A 25,299-nucleotide genomic window follows, 5' to 3' on the forward strand; every position below is an offset into this window, starting at 1 on the left:
AAACACCTTGTTTACAAACTCTTTATGATTTTGGTTATAACATGTGTTACTAAATAAAGTCTTTAACAAAGAAAATAAGTCTAATATGATATTACTTGGTGAATAGCTAAATAACCTAGAGTAAATAACAAACAAATAGGATTCACTAATCAAATGTAGAAAAAAAGAGGTAGTTATCCTGATTCATTACATAGTATTTAACTTTAACCACAAAGGGCACTAGAACCCAACTATAAAATGAGAGTTTATTGATAATCATATATAATTATGAAAACACATTGAAATAAATTACAAGATGCCTTCGGCATATTTAATTTGAAATGCAGTATAATCATACGTTGGGGTATAGCATATCAGATACAATAACGATTATTTCAATAACCTGTGAAATAGCATCAGCAAATGTAGGGAGCAAAGATGTATCATGAAAGGGATTAAAATCATCAGTAGGTAACTCTCCATCAAGACACAAATTAATGTTAGTTTTGATTGCAACAGCATTCATATTCAAGGATGAGTAATCTTTCTTTTGCAGTGTCTCTTATGTAAGCTCAACTCTTCTAAGGGCACCCGTTTCATAATTGAAATGTTTTAAGCATAATGTATAATGCTCTCTTGCATCTGAATTGTTAACATTTCGTCTAATTAGCCTGTGAATTAGTTTAATAGTGTTGGTCACATTCACACGTGTCACATCAACGACATATTGAGCAATGCCAACAAGATCTGCATTAGCTGCTCCACCAGGCTTTGAATTCACAATATTTCTACAAAATGAAGGATTGCTAGCTTTCTTGCAAATGGCATCAACTTCCACACCTTGACTTACATACATGGATGTAGCAAATAAGAGAAACATTAGCACCGCTGAAGACAACTTTTGTTCCATTGTTAAATTATTACTATTTCTCCTTCCTTGTCCTTTTTGTTTAGTCCTCTCAAATCCCTTTTATAGTTCTCAATTGAAAACAAGGGTATAGGTTAGTTTCTAACATATTAACAATGCGCCTATTGTAATTGTTGTAAAACCTCCCAAATAAAGAAAAACAATGCATGTGCCATTAACTTTAGATTTATTGCTAAAAATATCAAACTAAATACAAAATTTTTAACACAAGTTCAATAATCACACCATCTCTTATAGGTGAACAACTAATCTTTCTATTCTTAATTCCTATTCTTAGATTTTTAGTTTTTTATTTTTTAAATTGAATGCAAACTCAATTTATGAATTTGCAGTAATTATTTAAAGAAAATTGTTGAAAAATATATATTTTTAACATTTTTCAATAGGATATGTTTATTTAAAATTAGCTGCTATCATAGGCAAGACACTATTTTAAGTATAAGTTGTGAGTTTTAAATATTTTTCTCTTTATCAACTTTTTTTTTTACATACATTTGGACCATTTTACTCTACTTGAAAAAGTCTTTCAATCATTATCTTTTATTTTATTCTACATGGATCATTTTACTCTGCATTGTGCTAACCATGATCACAAAAGAAAATATTAACCTTAAGATTAATATATATCATAAAAAGTTAGTAAGTTTGAAAATATTTATTTTATTTTATTTTATTTTTGTTTAACACCCTAATTTTGAGTAAATAATTTAAATAAATTTTTGGATTGCAAAAATGAGTAAAAAATGATGAAAATTCTAAGGTTATTTTCTCAAAAAAAAATTATATAAATAAAAGTCTAACTAACTACAAGTAAGTCCTTAAACTTTTTTATAATTATAAAATTATATTATTTTTACCCATAATTGTATTAGTAGAATTGATTTGCTAGTAACCAAGGGTAAAACTTAAAAGTTTATTTAGTTTGAATAAGTAAACACATTAATAGACAACTTTAGTTGAAAGTATGAAGAATTAAGCAATATATTAAATTTCTGTTTCACTCATACTTATTCTAATATTATTAGCAAGTGTGTGGGAGATTTTGGTGCTAATTACAGTAGAGAACAAAAGACAAGACAAAGAGAGCTTGGGAGGAGAAAAAAGGAAGCAAGGAAGAAGAAATCTCAAAGTATTAGAAGATCTTGTAAGGTGATGAAGTGATTAAAACTTTTCTTCCTTTTCATCTTCTATTTCTTTAACTCTGATCATTTGAGTATTTTTGATAGATAACTACATGAATAGTATTGTTTGTAAGCTCAAACCACTTATAGTATAATGTCAATGTTGCTTGAATTAAAGTATATGACTCTTATAATGTCATGAAATTGATATCTTGCAACATGAAAAGAATTATAAGAAAGTATTAAGAACTTAAATTAATAACCTTCATCACTAAAATTTTTTCTCATTAGTTTGTTTATTTTGCATGTTGTGTTAACTTTTCCAAATAAGTAGATCTAAAAATAGACTATTGGTCCATATACGAATATATTTAAATTTCAATTTCAAGATTAAAGATGGTACTGCATAGCTTTTTACATTAACCCCTATTATACATAGGAGTCACTTATGGACAGTAACTCAAATCTTTTAGTATTTTGACATGTCTATAAACTTTTAAAGCGTATAAACAAGTCACAATTGGCTGCATGTAAGATTTTCTTCGTCTAAAATTTTGTTAATATTGTAAATATGGTTTGATAGTTAAGGAATTAGTTAATCTATTTTAGAGATATATTATGTAACCCTTAAAATAATATATCTGATGGAGTGTTAATATTACCACCGCTGTTCTATTAACATTTGTGATGTAAAATTTAAATATTCTGGTAATTTGCATCCAAATAAGTAAATGATAGAGCAGTTATGCCCTATGCTAGTCAAGGGTGTCACCTAAGCACCTTTGTTAACAATTTTCATAAAAATAAAAATATATTACACCATGTCTAATCAACAAAGATTGTAACATAACATTGTAAGTTCAATCCTTCATTAGCCAATGTAAACTCCACACCATGGCTTTCTTGCACAAGTGCTTACATCTCCAACATAGACATAAAAATTAAATGAAAGAAATTATTTTGTGAAAAATCTAATAAAAAATGTTTGTTTTTCTTAGGTTACGCATACCAACCAAAATCATTAGACCATTATCAAGCCCTCCCAAGAATGCATAGAAAAAAAAAAAAAAAAAGTCTATGACCCTTTAGAAACAAGTATGGCTCTTCTCATGCATCAAGATCCCTCTGATATATTATCCTATTAGACAAGGATAAGGGCTGAGGTTATACTCATGCAAAGATTGTCCGCAGGCAGTCCTTTTGCATCACCAGATATTTTTAAGAAACATGATATTCAACAAGTCTTTATATAAGAGCTATAAAAAAATAATTTATTACCCTCCATACTTGCAAATGTAGTGCTTAATTTATCTAAATTATCTATATGGCTATAGGTAAATAGAAAGGAAAGGATAATGGTATATGAGCTCAAAGAAGGTATTTTAATTTACATCGACATCCAAGAAGTGGCTTAAATATTTTATCAACCAGTGCTACCAGATAAATCACCAGAAAATGCACTTCCATATGAAACCGATCCTGTTTGTGAAGCACTACTAGCTCGAGCTTTCTGATACTGTCGTATTCGGAAAGCATCTCGTGGAAGTGGTTGGCTTTGAACTGTTGTAGTATCATCATCCTCTTGCCCTAAACATTATTACAATAACAAATATCAGCAGGGTGGAAATTGAACTTTGATGTCAAATCCTAAAAAACGAAAGCTAACAATACAAGCATAACTAGCGTATAATCTTACAAATGCAATAAATAAACACCATTATTTAGGTAAATCCATTTGTTGTTGCTACTTGCTACAAGTTTCATTGTTTTGAACTATAGAGGGTTAAAACTAGGCACGAGAAAAAAATGTAGTACAAATATGAGAATCAATTCACTTAGAAACTCTACAGGTGTTTTGACGTTAAACAACTCCTAAACATACTAAATTGCTAATTAGAATGTATATAGCAATTCTGTGACTAAAATATCAGCTCCATTTTGACAGAGAATCAGTTATGGCTACAATTGTGGATAAAAAGTACTGCATAAAATGAACTCTGAAGCTTCTCTAGTACACATTTCATGACACACTTTGAACATCAAATTAAATTGTTGAAATTTTGGGGTTTTAGGTATAGAGGAAGGAAGAGAGACAAAAGAAATTTGGGTCTCACTCACGCCCAAAATGTAGCTCATATGAGGAGGACTATACAAGCCCTTATAAAGAGTATTTTACCTCTATTCCTAGCCAATGTGGAACATCTTAACATAATGTATCAATGATACATTCATAAAACCTAAAGCACTAGCCTTTATTTAAACTAATTATAAACCGAGTTAAGTAGGGAAACAGATCATGATAAGCTGCAGAAATATGAACCTAATAATCTACAATATGACAAGTTATTTTCCCATATTTCAACATAAATATTTGACCACTCAAAAAACCTTTTGGATACATGCAAAGAATGCTCTAGAAGGCCCCTCACTGGATTCATATACACAAAATTGTACATGAGTAGAATTGCAAACATATAATTTAAAAAGAAAAGACAAACGAAAACACAAGTATAAAGTCTAGTGTAAATAGATGAAGCACATACTGTCTGATTCTTTCCTTTTCCCATATTGCCTATTACTTGTCAGTTTCAAAGATACAGCAGTTGAAACAGGGTGAGACTTGCTTGAACCAGAAAGTTCACTTGTAGCAGGGGCAGGACCTGCTGGCAATTGTGTTGAAATTCCTGTTTTCCCAATTTGTAATTGTTTTGGAATCCCTGTTTTCCCACTTTGTCCTGATGGTAGATCACTCTGCAAACAAATTGATAGCACAATATCCACATTTGGTGTTGGACCTGGAAATTTCAAAACAATTTTCAAGTGTCTAGATATGAATAATCAGAGTATTAGCACTGGTAACTAGGGAAAAATAGTGGAAGTCCTATAATATTCTTCCAAAAGAGTTGGACCTTGCTTTCAACATTCTCTAATCCACCAAAACTATAATATACCATTTTCTTTGAAAAACCACGTGCCTACTAAACACAGATAATTTATACAATAAAATCCTACACATAAAGTGATAGTTGAGGCTAAAAAATTCAGTGGGGACTTGCAGTAAATAGCACTGAGCATTGATAAATTAAGAGAACAAAAAGCTCCATGGCTGCAGAAATATTGTTCATGGCTCAAACTTGGCAATTAATTATCTTAACAGAGGAAACTCATTCTCCCTGGCATTTTAACACATTAAAAGATTGCACATAAAATTGTAGAAAAGAGATGTACATTATTATGGATAACAAATCATAGTCAATAGAAATTATGAAATTACCTTCAACTGCAGGTAGGTTGGCCAAAAATGCTACCAAAGCAGGTGGTGTAGCTTTCAAAATTTCATCAAATGCATTCGTTCCAGCACCTGCCACTGGTAATTGGATTAGACAAGGTTTCCACTCCAGGTGTAGTTGCACAGAGGAAAATTAACAAGTAGTCATTTTTCATATTGTTCAGTGAGGAAAATGAAATAATAACTTGCATTATAAAAATGGGAAATAATAACTCCTTCCCTAGACCTTGTATAAAAGAACTATCTTGATAATTATTGGACATTTTTATCATGCATTTTTTTGTGCTAAATATAATAAATAATTACAAAAGCAACATAGACATGTATGGTAAAATGGTAGAAGTTTGAAAATTATGACTAAAATAATTCAGATCATACTTTGTTGCTAAATTGAATTTATTCTAAACATAAAAAGTTCAAACTGTTGAAAGAGAGAAAGTGAGAGAATATGCAGATAAATCTGTGTTTCAACTACACACAAAGTATATATTTATATTGATAATAGTAAAAATTATAAAATATTTACAGAATATTTAGTTACCTAATCATCATAATTGTAAAGATAAACTCGCTTTATAACTATAATTACATATATTTAACATTCCTCCTCAAGTTGGAGCATATAAATCATATGCACCAAGTTGCCACATATATAACTAATATGATAACCTCTCATTGATATGGTGAAGACATCTCTCAGTTGATCATTCAGATTGACAAAGCTAGCGGTGATATCTGCAGATAAAATTTTCTTCCTAATAAAGTGATAATCTACTTTAATATGGTTTGTTCTTTCATAGAACATTGGATTTGATGCAATACACAAGGCTGCACAAATGAGTGTCATTTTCATAAAATCCCCAAATCTCAGTTCTTTAAGTAGTTATTTCAACTAGATAATTTCACATATATTGAAGGCCATGACTTGATATTTTGCTTCTACACTTGAACAAGCAACTACACTTTGTTTACTTTTCTAGGAAATCAAATTATCACCAATAAAAATGCAATAACTAGAAGTGCATCTCCTATCAATATGGGAGTCTAAATAATCTATATTAGAGTAACCCACAATTCAAGTATGACACTTATCTTCATACAAGAGTCCTTTTCTTGAAGCTCTTTCAATGTATTTTAGAATGTGAATTATCGTATCCCAATGTCCTTCACAAGTTGAGAAACTGACACTGATTGCAAAAAAGATATTTACACAAGCGATGGCAGGATAGTTTAGCTTCCCATCAAGCTTCCTATACTTCTCTAGATCACTAAGTGACTCTCGGTAACTTGGTAGAAGTTTAGAATTAAGATCTATAGGAGTGTCTATGTGCTTAGTACCCATCAATTCTACTTCCTCTAAAATATTTAATGTGTACTTCCTCTGAGAAATCACATTGTCATTCTTAGATTAGACACCTATTTCCAAAAAGCATTGAATTCTACCAAGATCTTTTGTCTGAATATGATGACAAACGCTGCTTTATTTGTGTAATGTCATGGTGATTGCTACCATAATAACAATATCATCGACATAAATAATCAAATAAATTCACTCTATGGCAGAATAACAATAAAAAACTAAGTGATCAACTCCACTTTAAGTCATTTCAAATTCTTGGACTACAATGCTAAAGCAAACAAACCATGCCCTAAGAGATTGTTTAAGGCCATACAAGAATTTTTTAAGACAACAAACTAATATAACGGAGGTTGCTTCATATATACTTCCATGATAAGGTAATGGCAATGCCATCAATGTTAATGGCAACTAGAGAAACGGTGTCACATGCCACAATGCACAGCAACAGTGGTGGCTGGACAGATTTGTCGCGCTGCAGTTTTGCAGCGCATGAGGGAGCATCTGAGCTCTGATTGATATGGGTCCAGTTGCATTGGGTTGCATACAAAGGTTGTCTGCCAGAAAGGTTGTCAGAACAGTGCACCAACAGTGAACAGTACAGAGATTACTGGAAACAACAGTGAACAGTAGTGGAGAAGATCGGAAACCAGAGATGAAGTCAATTTCCAGGTAAAAAAAATATATATATATTACCAAAGCGCAGTTGGCCCACCAAAGATGTACAGATCAAAGTTAGTCTCTCGTTAGGCATTCTTGTCAACTAGGGTTAGAAACTGCATGCCATACATGTATTGCATTCTTGTCAACTAGGGTTAGAAACTTGGTGGACTAATTTACAAAGAGGATTTTTTTAGAACAGAAAGTTTAACTACCCCCCTACTCAAAGTGGTATAGATATCACTATTCACTGCTCAGATTTTCCAACCATCATTAACATCAACAAACCATTATTTATTTCCACTTCAGCAAAAACAAATTAATCATTTGTTATTTCTGTAACAAGTTATTATTTCAGTTAGACACTAGTAATATGTGAAAAGACAATAGTTGAGAGAATCAGAGAAATTGTGTTTGGCTACACACCATCAGGTATTTATGGATTGATTCACAATCAGAGAGTAATTCACACAAATCAATCTCCATCCTAACAATCATTAACAGTCTAACTGATTATTATAACCCAATCAACATAAATACAGTTGACTATATATTCAAAGTTTCTAACATAAATTTTAATATTCTAATGCAATCATCATTTCTTACATAGGTCACAGGAGATCATAATTAGGATGATTTCCAGTCTCCAATAGTTTCAATGATGTTCACTGGACTTTCAGCATAATACTAATCCATTATCTTCCTCGTCCTCTTCCCAAATTCCCCCTATACTCTTTTCTTTCCCTTTTCTCCATTGTCACTCTTTGTCCCATATCAATAACCATAATCAGGGATGCATGAAATTCATTACTTTTTATTGAAATTAGAAAAATATAATTAATTTTCTGATTACTTTTAACTATAACTGAGCACATGTATGAGAGTGAGTGTTCACACATCGGTAAGGATGTTGCTGCCGCTGGTGACCTCAATGTCACTAGTTCAAATCCTAGAAATAGTATCTCTGTAATGTATACTGAGGATATGTATCCCTGTAAGGAGTAAAGGAAATCCAGATAAAAAAAGAAAAGGATAGGCCTATATTCCATATCTTGAAAGAACATTCATCATTATTTATTGGATCTCCCCATTAGCTGCAAAAGCATAAGGAATTTGGTGTGTAAGAAGTCTCTATCCAAGTTGACCAAGGAGGTTCTATTGGATTACAGCATCTACTAGAGATTTCACCTTTTATCAGAAAACTTTTATCATTAAAAACAAAGGAAGTCTACCGGTAAAGAATCAAGGGAAAAGATTTTTAAGGCATATACTACAGTAATCAGAATATGTTGTCAATCACAAGTTGTAACAAAGTATTTCAATTTCAAACAGGATGGGGTATGTACCAGGATTATGCTTTGGATCATATATCACCATCTTTGAAGTATCAGGATAAACAACTTTTGATGACGTAGTAGAAATGCTTGCCATAGATGCCTTATCTGCACTAATAGTGTTGCGTTCACCACATAATAAAAAACTGAGAAACTAAACGTTAGAATTAATATAATATCAGTACCTAAAAGAGTCGTTCCATTAGGCATAACAAACTTCTCAACTTTCTTATTGATATTTTTGGCAAGCCACTGAAGAGGTAGCAATGAAAATAGTATTATTGTACAAGACACTAATATAAGCACAAAAGCATTCAGGATGTAGGGGTTAACCACGGGCAATCTAAAAATACAGTAATGGCATGTAGGCACTTTCAACAAATTACAGGTGGTTAGAAATAGATTCCCTTACTTGCAAAAGGTAAGACGAGTTTTTCAATTCATTTAATAAATTAATGAAGGAAGACAGTAAAGGTTAGAGGTCTAATGTAAGACCAACATAATCATCATAATTACATTCTTATGATTTGCAATTCACATTGCACAATTCAATATGAAATAGCTAGCCAACAATTTGTATCCTACGATGAATCACAAATGACTTTGAATTGTATGATACATGGATGAATTGGTGCAATCACTAACACAAATTACACAAATCAACAATTCCTTTTTTTTTTCACCATTTGTAATAAAAAAAATTTTGAAAAATTAGATAAGCTTAAAATGTTAAATGAAATGAAACCAAAAAGAAGCACTGCTGAACAAACAATATTTGGTTATTCCATGTTTTGTTTTCATTCATTCTTCTGAAATAGTGACTTCACACTTTAACTCATTCATATTATATACTATCTGTTTGTTTCATAGCTCTGTTTCCAATTTTGTAAAATAGAGGCTTCACTTCATACAGTTATTCATGGCATATGATTTTTTTTTGTGACAAATAATTAAGTTTCTTTGTGAATATCTAATTTAAAACTATTACATTGAACACTATACATCATTGATATGATATATTTCAAGTTACTCTTCATTTTACCTTTTAATCTTATGATTCAATAGATATAATGATTCATGATGATCATGTGAATTAGTAATGTAGAGTAGAGAAATGGGGACAACAGGGGTTGTTTGTTTCAATTTGCCAGGATTAAAGCATTTAAAGCCTAGGTTCAATTCTGACCAGCAATTCCCCTTGGTAGGCAATTTGCAAGTGCCACCATAAGCCAGAAGTTTCAGAATACTGAACAATATTAAGATGCACTTCCCCACTCTGGTGAAACATGAAAGATGCCTAAGATGATAACCTGTCAAAAACCGGTATCTTACACAGAATGGTCACTTCACATGAAGCGCATAAATATACACCTTGTATATAAGTGCATATAAGAGACATGGTGGAAAACTCTAATACCAATTGATAAGAAACTTAGAAGAATCACACCCCAAATGTTAATCATTTTAGTTGGAAAGCCTAAGGATTTTTTATAATCCCCACAGTAGAATTCTAGATCTGAGCTTGAATGCTTATTCCTTCTGATCCCAAGTATGTTTCTCGAAGCTTAGTTCTCCAAACTCTGTTCTATTTCTCTGTTTTCTCTTTTCTTAAAAGTACTCTCTTTTGTGATATCTAGAAAAAAAATCTCGATCCTTGAGTTGTATCTCCTATCATAATGTTGCGTTTCTCTCTAGATCTCACAAAGGACATAGTCTCAAAGATTTGTTTCTAGGTAAGGGAAGTTGATCCTAAACCTCAAACTCCTATTTATATATTTTGATTGAGAACCCTCGAATGATAAAATGTTTTATTAGTAAAAAATAATTAATAGAGTACTGATATAAATGGGTATGTATGAGAAATTAAAGTTGTTTATGTTATTTGAATTAAAAAGAGAAATGTTGAGAAAGTAAGTGTCATGAGAAATGCTGAAACTATATATAGATAATTACAAAAATACACTTGAGATATGGAGTCTAGAAAAAATTTGGAAAATCTTAAGAAAATAAGGTGGTGAATGCTATTTGTAGGTGGGTGCACATGAATTGCTGAAAGTGAAAACATTCACAGGCCACACGCTCATTTCTTGACGAGACTCCTGACTATGTCTTTGCTAAAAGAGGCCGGGTCGGTACATATTATATCTGTGTTGCTACGGCTAACCAGAAGCTATCTATACTTATAAAAGACCTCAAGAGATCTCAGAGACAATGATTGTGAAACTATGAGATGTATAATTGTAATAAGTGAGTCATAACAGATGGAATGATGTGATTTTAATATAGGTATTGTAATACATCGCGGATGTAATTATGATACATGTATTGTAATGCATTAATTAATATGGTTATAATGCACATATTATGACATACTGTTCGATGCGAGAATGCATAAAATGATATGAACAAGTGCATGTTTGAAAGTACTAATGATGTAATTGATAATCTATTTGATCTACTATAACACTCATTAATATAATATATGAGTTGGTATTATCTCAGTGCATATTGTATTAAATGATATGTATAGATGATGTCTGTTTGGTTAATATTGTAAAACTGAATTATTTCTATTTTGATGCATAATGTATTAGAAAATAGACTAAACCCTCTTTTTGGTCCTCAAGAGATTTTGAGTCAAGCATTTTGGTCCTTAAGAGATTAAAAATGTGACGTTAGTCTCCGACTTCCATCTCTATCATTCATTTTAGTCTCTGAATGCAGACTTCATTAACAAACAGTAACAGAAAACTGACATGTTATGTTAAGTGCTATGTTAGAAGTTTAGTTGGCTAAAACAGTATCATTTTGAGAAATTCTGAAAGAGAACATGGCAAAACGCTTGTAATTGGATCTGGATTCGTTTTTGGTAACGATGAAGTTAGAGTTTTTGCTAATTTGGAGATTTTCGATTCTAATTGTTCAATTTTGTCAACAAAACCCCCCCTCGACACTGGATTTCTTTGATTTGTAATAAAACTTTGTTCTTGCATGAAAAAATTGTAACTTTCTTGTTTTCCCCTTCCCTATAACAAGATTTGTTTGAAATTTGTAATAAAGGAAGCTTCTTTCTAGTTTGGTGATTGAAGCTGTGATGGAGGAAGAGGCTCAGATGCAATGACCTTGATTTGAATATGGGTTCAGGCCCAAAGCTACCAAGCGAGTCCATAAGCAATGAAGCTATGAACTTGGATGATTGGATAGGTGAGAGAATCAATGAAGTTGTGAGGCTTAGGGCAAGACAAAGGTGGCAATGGCGGCATCTCCCGATACCTCATCATGAAGTTCATGTTCACATTCCACCTAAAGCTACATGGCATTTGCATATCCCACCAAAAACACAACATTTTCATGGAACTGAATCAGTTTTTGGTCAATTCAGGTAATGGAAGTGCCTTGTAGGCCGGAGAAGGCAGCATGGTAGCAGAGGAAAGGACAGAGGAGGTGCCAAAAGCGTGTGAGAACATAAATGGTGTTGCAGAGGATAGGGCATCATAGAAGAAGGAAGAAATTAAAATGGAACAATACTAATAACTTTTAATATTAAGATTGGTATGTCACTATGCGTGGATGATTATAACCAACGTCAATTTCTAAATATTCCAACGCCAAACACAATTTTGGTGAGCAAATCTTAGGATTCTTCTCCTAGACAAAAGGAGAAATATGCAACAATGTTTGGACAATTAGAAACACTTGTTCAATTTCTTCTAACGACGTCAATTTTGCCAATTACAAGCACTTCGTCACGTTCACTTTCAGAACTCCTCAAAACGACGTCATTCGAGCCAATTGGGCTTCTAACATAGCACTTAAAGTGATATGTCAGCTTTCTCTCACTATTTATTAACGGAATCTACATTCAGGGACTAAAATGAACGACAAAGATAGAAGTTAGGGACTAATGTGACATTCTTAATTTCTCAAGGACTAAAATGTCAGACTCAAAATCTCTCAAAGATCAAAATGAAGGTTTAGTCTAAAAAATATTTCCTATATTACTTTGATTAAAAAAAATATAAATGAAAATTTAGTAGAGCGGAAGATGCTCACCCTTATAAATATTTTCAAGTAATGAAGAGATAAAAGAAGATGGATCTGTCCTAGGATCATACTTAAAGTGGACTGTAAGGAAAGTAAATGTTCTGATAAAATCTAATTTATTTTGATGAATGTAATAATAATAATGAAATTTTTATTTAGATTTTTTAGTATTTTGATAAACTTTGTTGTAAATAATAAATTAAAGTGTAATTATAATATTTGGTAGTTAGCTATTTTAATTGCAACTTACATTTGGCTTTCGTTAAAAGATGTAATTTGCCAAAAAGCAACATTGATTGTATTGTAAACTTAAGATATGTAACATGAGTTAGGAAAGATGTTAAAATTTATAATGTTAGTTTTATTTTAATTATAAACTTAAATGCGAAATTATTTTTTACTATTATGAATGAGACGTATGTAAATAAAAAGTTTTAAACTTTGCTAACTTTTATCGTTTCTAAATTCATATATATGTAATCTCTCCAAAACTATCTTTGTCCTTTAATATTTCAATCAAATTTCATCTATATTTATATATATAGTAAAGGAGAATTTTCAAATTACAAAGGATGTTACACTCTAAGGCAATCCTCACCTTACAAACTAGCTTTTAGGAGAAAGTTAGACCCTATTTTCAAATATATTATTGTATAAACTTAAAGCTCAAAAATCCCTGATGAACCATAGTAGATATAAAACCATTCATGAGTCTTCATGGGAGTTGGTTCATGACAACAAGCATTATGTGATATGTTATGCATCTATTCAAAAAAATATACATATGACTAGTACCTCTTGTCGTGATAAATGATCAAGCTCATTAGAGGAGCATGGCCACAAATCCTTGAAACTGTATCGTGATACAACATCTTGCAAAGAACTCTCTAATGCTGCTGTTCCATCTTCACCTGCTCCAGAAAGTGCTTCTTTTCTTCTTTGCTCAACCTAAATATATGATACAAGGATAAATGATCAAGTGGGTTACTGCCTTGTTATGTCTGGTACATTCTACTGTCATAAGCAACCTTCTTTTAGTACATATTGTCATAAGCAATGACAAGATTAACTTTCCAAAACCATTTTAAAAAATTCACCCATAATGAGTGACATTATTTTAATAGCAATTTCTTCCATCCCTCAAGATCTTATTTCTAGATATTGTTGCGGAAAAACAAAGTCTATCTTGTTAGACAATGGAAAAGAACTTTTGTTAGTTCCATTTATAGAGCATTGATTTGAAATAAGTAGAACGAAAACTGAGTTTTGTTCTTTCAAATGATCTTCATCCCTTTACTAAAGCAGTCATAATGCAATGGCGCAAAAGTGGGATGTTTGACCAATATTATATTCCATCAATGTCAACTAATTGCTAATCCATGAAAAAACTGGCAACAAATTCTACAAATCATCTTATCCCAATATTTTCCCTTGAGGCTTTAGTTTCAACTTTCAAATAATTAGGGGTCACAAAAAAGTAACAATTTGATAAGCCGAAACAAGAACACATCAGAATGAAACAGAGATAGCAAGGTAAATGCTGTACAGAAACAAATTTGAAGCTAATACCTTCAGCATGCTAGCAAGATCCCCATAAATTTGCTCAAACTGGGTGAACTTTTTCCAGACCTACAGATGAGAATAGTTCCATGTAAATTGAATATCAGCAAACGACTACTAAACATTCTCCAGTTCAATACATACATAAACTACACATAAAATTGATACAGCTTCAAATATGCAGAAAGCTATGGGGAAATCATCATGCATTGCAAACTAAGAAGGCAATTTGATATTCACTGGTTTGTTTTTCCAGCCTCACTTTTGTTTTTTTTTTTTTCTCTCTTTTTAAGGGCAGTTCAGATTAGATCCTTGTATTTCTTTTCTCTATTAATGAATTCCTTCATCAAATAAAAAATCACAGGTTTCAAAAATGAACAGTGCAAAATTAATTATAATATTTAAAATTCAAATGCTTAATGTTTTATACCCAATAACTAGACATTTTGTATTTTTCCTTAAAATATCTCATTATAAAATTATGTCCTGTAGTTGTAAACACCAAGCTCATCTCTTCAAGCAGCACCAATTATATCAATGCATAACAAAAACAACTTTGAAAAGAAATTTCTGAAGAATATATAATAAAATCTTTGTTAAATACATGTAATCATATGCAATTATAGTAATAGGGAAAGTTTATCTTTGTAATTATGATAATTAGACAATCAAATATTCCATAATTGATCTTGTATTTATGATTATCAATATAAATATATTCTTTGTTGTGTAGTTGAAATACACGTAATTCATTCTATGCCTCTGTTTCTCTCTCTTTCTCAACAATCCTGATGTAGTATGTGAAAATATCTTATCATGTTTTGGAATATCTTTGGTTATCCTCTATTATTTGTTTCCTTTTTCCCTCATCATATCTTAAGATTGGTTGCCATATTTCCTTATCTTATCATGATTTTTTTTTCCTAATTAATTATGATTAGTATAAATAAAGGTGAGTGCTCTAGGTTTAATGAATACCCCATCAAATGGCAATAAATTATTATAGTACTCAATAAATTATTATTCAAACTATCTATTCTCTCCCTCAATACCTAAAACCCCATAATTTCAACACTTGATCTTAGACAAATGTCCATTTCCAAATTAAAATACATTTCTACAGCCTAGAATACAATGTGAATTTTATTCCTCACAACACTACCCACAGAATTGCCAAACATTTTACAAAGACTTATCCATAGTTCCATACCATACCACATAGGATACACAGACTGCCAAAAGGCGGTTTGCCACAGAAAGTTTTAACTTTCCTTTCTACTCCTTAGGATGAAATTTGGAACTTTTTTTCTCAGAAAGAATAGGATAAGAAATGATTGTATACATGAAAATATTTAAGTAGCATCTATAGTGAAAAAGATGATTGAAAACTGTATAAGTTGGTTTGGTCACGTACAAAGAAGACCTTTGGAGACACCATGAATGGAGTGGATTACATGACTTTTAATCCAATAAAAAAGAGTCAAGGAAGACCCAAAAGAACCTTAGATGATGTTATTAAAAGAGACTTTTTGATTAATCAGATTTTTGAAAATTTAGTTTTTGATTGAACTCAATGGCGTTGTAGATCCATGGAACCAACCTCACCTAGTGGGATAAAACTTGGTTGTTGTTGTAAAAGAAACATACTAAAAGCAAAAGGGGAAATTTTAACCTATTTTATGTGTAGCTATGTTTCAGGAAAAAAGGGGAAAAGCCCCAAGTCACCTCTAATGATTATTTTGCCATAAGGAATAAATGAAGTGACAAACAGTTAGTAGCATTCAAGCAATTATTATTGTAAGTGGCACAAATATGACTTTGGTATCTAGTGTATACATGGAAGATTTTTTATTAAGTGAAACATATATTGGTGTGCACATACTAGTTTAATATGTTGTTTAAAAACTTGCATCATGTACCTGATCTAAAATGAAACATAACCTACATGTTGTTAACTAACTACTATGAGGCCAAAATTTCTTTTAAAAGAACAAGGAAAAAGGAAGTGAACCCTACCTCAACTGATTCCTCAGGTGGAAGTGAACTTAATGCCCTCTCAAATAAAGCACGTATATTTTGGTCATCATTCAAACGGGTCAAGAAATCAGCATATCTGAAATATCATGAAAAAATTCTTAATAGTCAATCAGTATTCTTTTTAAGGGGAATTTGGAAGAGCTTATGAGTAACATGAAAATAGTTTGACTCTCATAAGCTCCTTTTAGCTTATTTCAATAAACTTCCTGGTATAGCTTATCAAAGTAAACTCTTTTTAACTTATTCCAGTAAGTTTCTTTCATGGTCAAACTTTGGTATAATCCCTCATTTAATAAGATAAGAGCTTATCAAATAGGCATTTAATTAAGTTGTGTTAACCAAAAACACCCTTAGAAACAAAAGAATTATCTTTAAGAGAAATGAGGAAAAGAACAATTAGCAAGAAGATAATATATCCTCCAAAACAGGAAATTAAGAGAAAAAATAAAAAATTTCCTGAAGGAGTGCAATGACAACATAAATTATTAAGATGCACAGGGATCTCAAAGTCTTCTTAAATTTGAGTAGATAAGGCAACCAATACCAGCCTACATATTTCAGTAAGGTCAATCACAATATAGAACAAACATGAAATAAAAATCATGTGTAAATATATATATATATATATCTTGCATGATGAATTACAAGAGTGGATACATCTATATCTTTTGATGGTGTAAATATCCCCATCCCAGTTTGAGCAACTCAATTTTATTGTTGCTGAAATTATGGGTTTTAAGTATAGAGAGAGGAAATTGAGAGAAGGGAGACTTTGATTAATGATCTCTTAATTTATACTAATCCGAGCTAAAAGGAAAGTAAAACTCACTCAAGAATATAAACAGGCTCGTGCATAAAGCGTTTTAGTCCTGCTTCAAACACATTATGAGCCATCTGCATGGATAATCAAATAAAGCAATCATATTTATTGTTATGCAGGAAGTGTTGAGTCACAGTTTATTAGCTAGAAGTTGAAACTTCAAAATATATAACTCCAAGGACATCAATGTTATTTTGTAAAATCCCATGAAGGATATAAAGGGCAAGTAAGGTAATCCCTGGCAATGTTTCCTTATTATAAGATAATTACTTTATTCTGAGACCCAGTTGTATTAACAACAAAAGGCTGAGTTAGATAAATGTGAACATACCTACGACAAACACTAACACTTCCATAAACGAAGATCAACATTTTCAATCATTCCAAATGCCAAAAAATATTCCAGCTATACATCCAGCAGAACAATAGTATCACACACATGATTTTGTAGTAATATACAATCCCACTACCTGACTACTAAAATACATGCAAAAAGAGGAAATAGTAGGACCTTTGGATCCTTGTCAAGACAAAATGCCATAGTAGCATAAGCAACATAAACATGATATGAACAGATTGGGGATTTGCGAGCATCCAGAAAGTACTTCCTAGCAGCTTCAACACCTTCAGTTCTTCTTAGAAAACGAATGAACTGTAGCATGAAACAGATGTCGCATCTTTAGCAAGAAAATCTATATACAAGCATTAAAAAGAATTGCGCAAATCACTTAGAATTATCAATAAAATAAAATATGGCAGAGAAAAACAAAATTTACATTTATACACACATATGACTTCCATGAATGAACATCTATGAGGATAAAACTTTTATCCACCAGCAAATACAAGAGATAAACATATGGACAACTATAAACTTTCAGAGAATCAGACCAAGTATTTGAACAAGACATTTAAACTTTGTATCATGACATGCAGCTTTACCTTAAGACTTGTTCAATGCTTTCCAAAACAAAATATCAGAAGACAATTGATGAACATATATATCCATGTACCAAGTATCCAATACCACTACTGAGCACTAAAAACAATAGCAAACTATTTCACATACTTGAATATGGGCAAGTGCTGTTGCACTGACACCATCTCCCAAAAGGCTTTCATATATTTTCTTTGCAGCCTGATATAAAACAAAAAAACAAGGAAATAAAAACTATTAAAGATTTAAAAACCAAGAAAAACAAGAAACATTGAAGCGTATACATGAGAACCAGAAATAGTTAGGAAAGGCTAAGTGAATTACTTGAGCAGGTGTACTCAGCATCCTTAATATTTAAATAAATGAAATGTAAAAGAATAAATACATCTTACATTTACAAATAACAACAATAAAGAATTGAACTACATACAATGACTACAACATTTCCGATGAAGCATAAACTTCCGTAATACTCAATGACTTTAATAACTAATTAACTATCACTTTTTGCAACACATCTATGTGACGTTTCATACCTGAATTGCTCCACGAGACTCCTCTAATTCTGCATAAGCATATCGTAGCATTTCTGAATCTGTTCATTAATGAAATGACTGAGATCAAAGAGATGAAAGACAAAAGCAAGCATAATAAAGTCAAGTAAGATAATTAATGAATAATTAAGAGAGATAGTATGCACTATCATAGGGAAACAATTATGCATTAGGATAAAGTCTACAACAGAGATCAAGATTAATTAACCCAACAACTATTCACAATAAAATGATATCCAGCACAAAAAGAGCTCTGAGTGTCATACACTATAATTTCATACTACAGCTGACAATTTTCATTATCATAACTGGACCTGGGGTATGTGTATCACAACTTAGAAATTGCTATTGAATAATAGGCAAGACTCAAGAAAATGTTGAGAATACAAAAAGATATGCAAGCACTAACAACAATATCTGAAAATTCAGCAGAAATTAAGGAAGGAAAAGTGCTACTAACCAGGAAGAGCCTTCAGAGACCTTTGAAATACTTTGATTGCAGCATCTATCGAACCACCTTTTGCATGCCATGTAGCATAGTCATACCATATATCAGGATAATGGTACATATACATCAGACACTGAATACCAGCACAATGCAGTAAGAAATTCCATAGATAATGAAACAAATAAATATCATCAAACTTAAACATGTAGTTAACAATGTTTATTAATTCCACATCTAAACAAGATAAATATTTTTCTTTAGATGAATAGACTACCTATCATTTCAATTCAATGAAAATGATGCTTCATAACATAATACTCCCTTCATATTTTCTTAATGAATCTAGTACATATTAAAAATATGGCAAGCCATTGTGTTTAAAACAAACTTGGTTTTTTCCACATTAATGAGAAATTGATAATATTAAAGGGATAAAAAATAATAAAATAAAATATATTTCATTGTACCTGCTCATAAGTAAATACAATTCGTTTGTTGGAGGACACAGTATCAATTCTCTGTGGATTTCCTCTGAAATGTGGGATGAATAAATAAAATTGAAAATATTAACTAAACATAGTCACATAAATCAGGAAGAGGATGTAAGGAAATAATGATCAGAGGCACCACATCCAACAGTCATTTCAAAATGATAAATTTTGTTTTACTAAATGATAAATTTGGTCAAAGACAAATCCTCTCAAAAGCTTAAGTTGTTACATGGAGTCTCAAGAATGGTTTTACGTCTCTGTTTTCTAAATAGATTTATTTAGAATCTTTCATTAATTAAGAATACATATATGAAAGACTGAAAACCATATAGTTGAGTATAAAGCCATTCAAGCCCCATTTAATGGCACGCCTATTTGGTTTCAGAAAATAGTTTTTTGTTTTCAGTTTTAATTACAAAATTGTCACCCGTTTTCATTCCGTTTCCTGTTTCAAAGATTTGTACAAGGAACAGTGAAAACATTTTATTGTTTATACTAATTCCCATACAAATCATTGAAAACAGGAAACAAAATGTGTTAGGGTTTTGAGATGCAGGATTCTCCATTGGACCAGGAAGCTCTAGATACCAAGTTAAAGTATCATAGAGACAGAGAAAGAAGAAAGTATGAATTGTCATTATTGATAACCCAAAGATTACAATAGGTAGACTCCCTTATATAGAGAGGGGTATTGAGTACAGATGTCAATATCATTTGACTGAAAACCTAACAGACTGAAAATTCATAACTAACAGAAGGCTATATGTAACTACTCTAACAGAATAAGCACACATGAGTAGTACTCTTACAAAATGAAAACAAGGTGACAGTTTTGTAATTAAAAGTGAAAACCGAAAATGAAAACAGAAAAGATTTCCTGAACAGTTCCTTAGCCTTTTTCAATGAATGGGTCTTCGCTTTGGCATGGTATTAGAGCCTTTATGTCCAAGGGTCAAGAGTTCAATTCTTGTCTCCCCATTCCTCATGGCTATATTAAATTTAAGCATATATAAAATGAATGTGTATTGTCCATAATTTAAACCCAAAGAGTCTTGCATGAACAGCTGTGTTAAGAGAGGCAAAAATCATTGATAGACAGAAACTTAAAAGCTTAAGCTTTCAGGAGAGTATGTCTATGACACAACATTTCAGACAGTTGATTTTTGCACTCAAATTATTTTAAATCTGGTTTCTCAAAGGAGTTGGGATATTATTAGGGAAAATGCACATGTAACATACAAGCAATTAGCAGAAAAAGGAAAACAAACTTCTTACTTTTCAAAAGATAAAAGTCTCTTCCATGCCATCCACTGCATTTCTTCCTGTCAGAAGTAACCAATAAAAAAACTTATCCTGATGTTAGACATATAGAAAGTATAAAATCACTTATGTTCCTTCACCTAACACCTTAAGTTTTTAGGATAGTTTGTTCATGGCATGATCTCAAGCATTTATGACCAAGAAATCTAGAGCACAATCCTTAACATGCAAATTCTTTGAAATAAAACCAAATTTCAGCACAAGATGGATATGTAAATTGGCCACAATTCAAGCCCTGGGCTCTTATGTGAGGATGTGTATTAGAGATATAAAAGTACAAAATCATCCATCTGACTATAACTAACAGAAGTAAGTTTTGGGGATAGTTGGTGCATGTTTAGATTAGCTTATTTTGAGGCCAAAATAGCTTCTTCATCTTTTTTTTATACCTAAGAGATTTTGAAAAAAGAAAGCAAGAAAGCAATTATGAGTCAATTGGGATAAAGTCCTCAACAAGTATTTAAAAGAGAAGAAAACAAAAAGAATTACAAAGGTAAAATGAATCAAACTTCCCACAAGAGTCAATATCAACTTATGAGCCTCAACTTATGTTAATTTTATGCTAAGGAAGTCTCTGAAAAAGTTGAGATGCATGAGTTAATTTTTAGTTACAGGAGAAATTTCATTTATTTTACTTCCTTGATTCATTTTATTTTCTTTGGCTAGCTATAAGTATTTATTGAAAATTTTATCCAAACTGGCTCCCATGTTCACTTGGTTAATGCCACATGATAAGTAATTAAAGCGTAAAGCTCCACACAAAATATGCTACCATCTCCATGGCAGATATGGAAGAAGATAAAAGTGCACATTCTATTTACGTCAAGCATACAGCTTAATCAGTGTAACCAACCTCTCCAAACTAATTAAACATCCAATTAACTATCAAAATTTACATCATCTACTTTAACTCCCATATATAGCCAATACGACTGCAGACAGGACCATGAAAACAGTACCAGCATGCAACACAAGATAAAAAGAACAGCAAGTTGCAATTTGATCAATATTTCAAATAGTAGAGCCCCCTTTCCAATACTTTCATTTCATTAAATGAATTACATTTTTTTTTAGTGATCCCTGGTTTCATGCATTAATGTTGGAAAATATCCAGTAACAACTATCACTGATAAGCAAAATTTGCAAAGGAACAGAAAGTTGCCTTGTAGGATCCAGTTGGTGGTACAGCAAGCATATTCCAATCTATTTCATCAACATACTTCTTCCTCTCCCTGTAAACTGCCCTTGCACTATTATATTTTGGTTGATACTCAGATATCAGTCCTTTAGCCTGCAAAACACCTTATCATCAAATTGCATACCCTAAGAATTTTACTATCTAAACACCACAGAAGAATTACAGGCTCATAAATAGTTGAACACAAATTATTAGATCAAGCATCAATTCAAATCAATATATTACCAACTGACGACTAACAGAATTTTCAAAATTTTCATAGTCCTTCCAAAGTTGTTCAATGTGATGAGTAGGAGTAACAATAGCCTTCTGATAGACTTTCCTCACAGCAGTCATCCGATGTGATTCTTCTTGAGGATTTGCAGCCTGCAATTGAATTTGAACCCAAAAAATGAAAAACCATAGCAAATTTAGGCACCAAAGATTGCACAAAACATAAAAGATTAACTAAACTAACCGGCAATGATTTTAGAAAGGCTATGTATTCCATCCACACAGGACCAGATGCTATGTCTGCTCCTGTTAGCACATCAATAGAGATAAGTTTCAATATATATATATATATATATATATATATGATACATTCATTCATACATACATATAACACACATCTGCTCCCTTTCCCTCTATTTATCCCAAAAGCACATATTGGTTCAAGGCACATAAATGGTTTCATATCTAACACTCCTCTGCAAGTCTGCATAGTATAAGGGCCTCCTTGGGCTTGAAGTGTGGCCAATTAACAGGCCAACCCTACCTTGTGCTGAAATATAGCTTTTATTTAGAAAATTGGACGTAACAAGGATCAAACTCTAGAGTCTAGAATACACGGTCGTAGAAGTTCTGATACCATATCACACAAGATCCCTTTGGCCTTGAAGCATGAACAATGCACAAGCTGACCCTACCTTGTGGTGAAATCAAACTTTTATTTAGAAGAATGGGAGCAACAAGGCTTGAACTCCAGACCACATGGTCATAGAAGCTCTGATATCAAATTACAAACTAACTATAAACTATTGAGTGAAGACATAAATGGTTTTATATCTAACAAACTCCATCCAAAATCATATTTTAAGTGAAACCACCAAAAGCAATATAGTTCTATTGTTGTCTCATTTTTTATAGGTCTTTTCTCTACCCATCTAATTGGCCTATCTATTCATCCACTTTTCCCTCTAGGGCCCCTATCAATCTTAATCTTCTTCTCTCCAAAGTGTCTATTGCTTTTCTTCTCACATGACCTAGCCACAAGAGTTTCCATCATCTTCTTTTAAATAGATGCTACTCCAATCCAATGACAACTAAGGCAATACAAACAGGACAGAGTGAAACAACTTACCAACATAATTGAGCATAAAATCAAAAGCTTTTCTTGTTTCTTCTTGACCCTCTATGCCCTTCTTATCATTTACCTTTCTAATGAATCGAATGTAACACCGCCTACAAAGCAAAGATAAGAAACAAGATGAAAGTTTGAAACAAAAGCAAAAACATTGTTGTCCATACCATAAGAAAGATCAAATAAGTAGTTTACTTAGTCATTTTCACAAGATAAACAATCTTATACAAATTCAAAATCAAACATAATGGAGATGGAGAAGATGGGACACATAATATAAATATAACACATGTTTTCAATCAAGAAAAAAGAACTTCAGAGCAACTGCCAAAGAAAAGGAGTATTTTACAAGATTTTCTATGATTTAATTATCTCTGCTGTTATCTTTAAATTGTCTGATACTTCAAAGAAGTTTATGAATAACAATTGAAACAGGCCCATTCAGTAAGCAAACCAATTAAACCAAGTTTACTCATTTTGTTTGGTCAAACATATTTTCAGCTACACAACAAGCAGTAGGCTTGTAGGCTAGCCCATCTGCTTTCCAGAAACCTCTCTGTTCGTGCTCCCAGATCCAGTTTCCAAGTTAAATCTAAAAACCGTCCTAATAGGCAACCAACGAAAAGTAAAACTATACTATTTTATAAAAAAATACAAGAAACTACACATTATTTCTTATTAGCATAGGGTTGAATAACACTAAAGGAATAAATAGTTTAATCCGATGCCACTCTACACATTATTGATCGAATGAACCAAAACATAAGGGTCTCACACAAGATTATAACCTTTGAAACAAAACATCCCAAAGAGAGAGTAAAAAGAAGTAATAAAACATCATACCAGAGAGGAATCTGAAGACAATTCAACAAGCACCGACTAAAAATCTGTTTGGTAGCATCATCATTATTCACAATCAGATGTGCCTCCACATATTGCTTCCAAAACTTGGCCTGGACACAAATAAGCACAACAAAAAGTAAGTCTCATACATAACAACATAGAAGCTTCCAAGAACACACTCTCACAGAAACAATTCATCACAAAACACAATAAAAAACACATTGCTTCCAAAATTTCCCAAACAAAAGAACACTCACGGCTGTTGGAAACAATAGCAGAAGCTGCTCGTATATGGGTGTGGCCTCTGCAACTGGCAAATGCTAAAAGGAAGAGAAACAAGGTGAATGAGCAAAAGGGTATGCAAAAAATTTGAATATGGAAAATGGGTACAAACCTGAGCCTCGTTTGCCAAGATTTCGGCGGTTTCAACGTTGTACTTGTCAGCACCAGTGGTTTTGTCCTTAGAAAATTAAAAAAATAAGAAAAAAAGGTGAAATTTTATGCACAAGAACATAGGAGTAAGGAGTAAGAGGTGAAGGTGAGTACCATGTTGGAGGCTACAAAGAAAGAACTATGGCAGGGACAGATAAGTGTTCATGTGATATGACTCAATCTCAATTTCAAGTTAAAGAGGTTTTTCTTTCCTGAAGAAAAGGATTGAATTGAAGATCAATTCGATGGGGACGGTGAAGTGAAGGGAATTTTTTACTTCTTTTGAGAAGAAAATTAGTATTATTTGGGGGGCACTTGGAGTTGGTAAATTTTGGTCTAACTGGGGCTGGTCCAGAGTATCATGGATCTTTGAGAGTGACATTTTTAAGAAATAAACAACTAAAAATATTATTAAAAATTATTATATTAAAAATATAATTGGAGTATATTCATAATATATTTAAGTGGGTTCTTGAATTAAATTGTATAGATTTTGGATCGAAAGATATCCGATTCAATCATAAAAATATATTATTTTAAATGAATTTAAATAAAACTTAAAATCAAAAGTAATCAAATATTTTATTATCTTTTTTAAATATTTT

The 25,299-nt window shown here is 31.8% G+C and overlaps 2 protein-coding genes across 7 annotated transcripts; both read right to left on the bottom strand.

The window, feature by feature from the left end:
• Positions 1–541: 541 nt before the first annotated feature.
• On the bottom strand, positions 542–889 carry LOC113866567 (pectinesterase inhibitor 1-like). Its single transcript, XM_027501392.1, has one exon. It carries the CDS (start codon positions 887–889, stop codon positions 542–544), a length of 348 nt encoding a protein of 115 aa, XP_027357193.1.
• A 1,831-nt stretch (positions 890–2,720) lies between these two features.
• LOC113867071 (cleavage stimulation factor subunit 77) lies at positions 2,721–25,049 on the bottom strand. Of its 6 annotated transcripts, XM_027502034.1 has the most exons (24): positions 24,809–25,049; positions 24,657–24,722; positions 24,520–24,582; positions 24,263–24,372; positions 23,420–23,520; positions 22,535–22,596; positions 22,303–22,443; positions 22,042–22,170; positions 20,835–20,881; positions 19,536–19,599; positions 19,081–19,201; positions 18,603–18,661; positions 18,199–18,267; positions 17,641–17,781; positions 17,139–17,203; positions 16,289–16,385; positions 14,282–14,341; positions 13,508–13,660; positions 8,854–8,920; positions 8,681–8,776; positions 5,303–5,395; positions 4,572–4,823; positions 3,478–3,615; positions 3,187–3,284 (listed from the first exon to the last, which is right to left on the bottom strand). In XM_027502034.1, exons 1-24 carry the CDS (start codon positions 24,809–24,811, stop codon positions 3,274–3,276), a joined length of 2,208 nt encoding a protein of 735 aa, XP_027357835.1. In that variant the 5' UTR covers positions 24,812–25,049; the 3' UTR covers positions 3,187–3,273. The 6 variants fall into 6 exon arrangements, with proteins under 6 accessions (XP_027357834.1, XP_027357835.1, XP_027357836.1 ...); XM_027502033.1 differs by having other exon boundaries at positions 2,721–3,615; XM_027502035.1 differs by having other exon boundaries at positions 3,283–3,615; positions 22,318–22,443.
• Between the last annotated feature and the right edge of the window lie 250 nt (positions 25,050–25,299).

The sequence above is a fragment of the Abrus precatorius genome, unplaced genomic scaffold (genome assembly GCF_003935025.1).
Source record: "Abrus precatorius isolate BTA unplaced genomic scaffold, Abrus_2018 Scaffold5, whole genome shotgun sequence".
Lineage (NCBI taxonomy): Eukaryota > Viridiplantae > Streptophyta > Magnoliopsida > Fabales > Fabaceae > Abrus > Abrus precatorius.

Excerpts from the sequence above, each read along its gene's own strand:
- LOC113867071 (XM_027502033.1), bottom strand. Across the intron at positions 19,202-19,535 it reads TTGTATTTACTTATGAGCAG|TGTCTGATGTATATGTACCA; the intron begins GTACAATGAAAT and ends GCTGGTATTCAG. Across the intron at positions 5,396-8,680 it reads TGATCCAAAGCATAATCCTG|TGGCAGGTGCTGGAACGAAT; the intron begins GTACATACCCCA and ends TCCAATTACCAG.
- LOC113866567 (XM_027501392.1), bottom strand. The coding sequence starts at position 889 with ATGGAACAAAAGTTGTCTTCAGCGGTGCTAATGTTTCTCTTATTTGCT.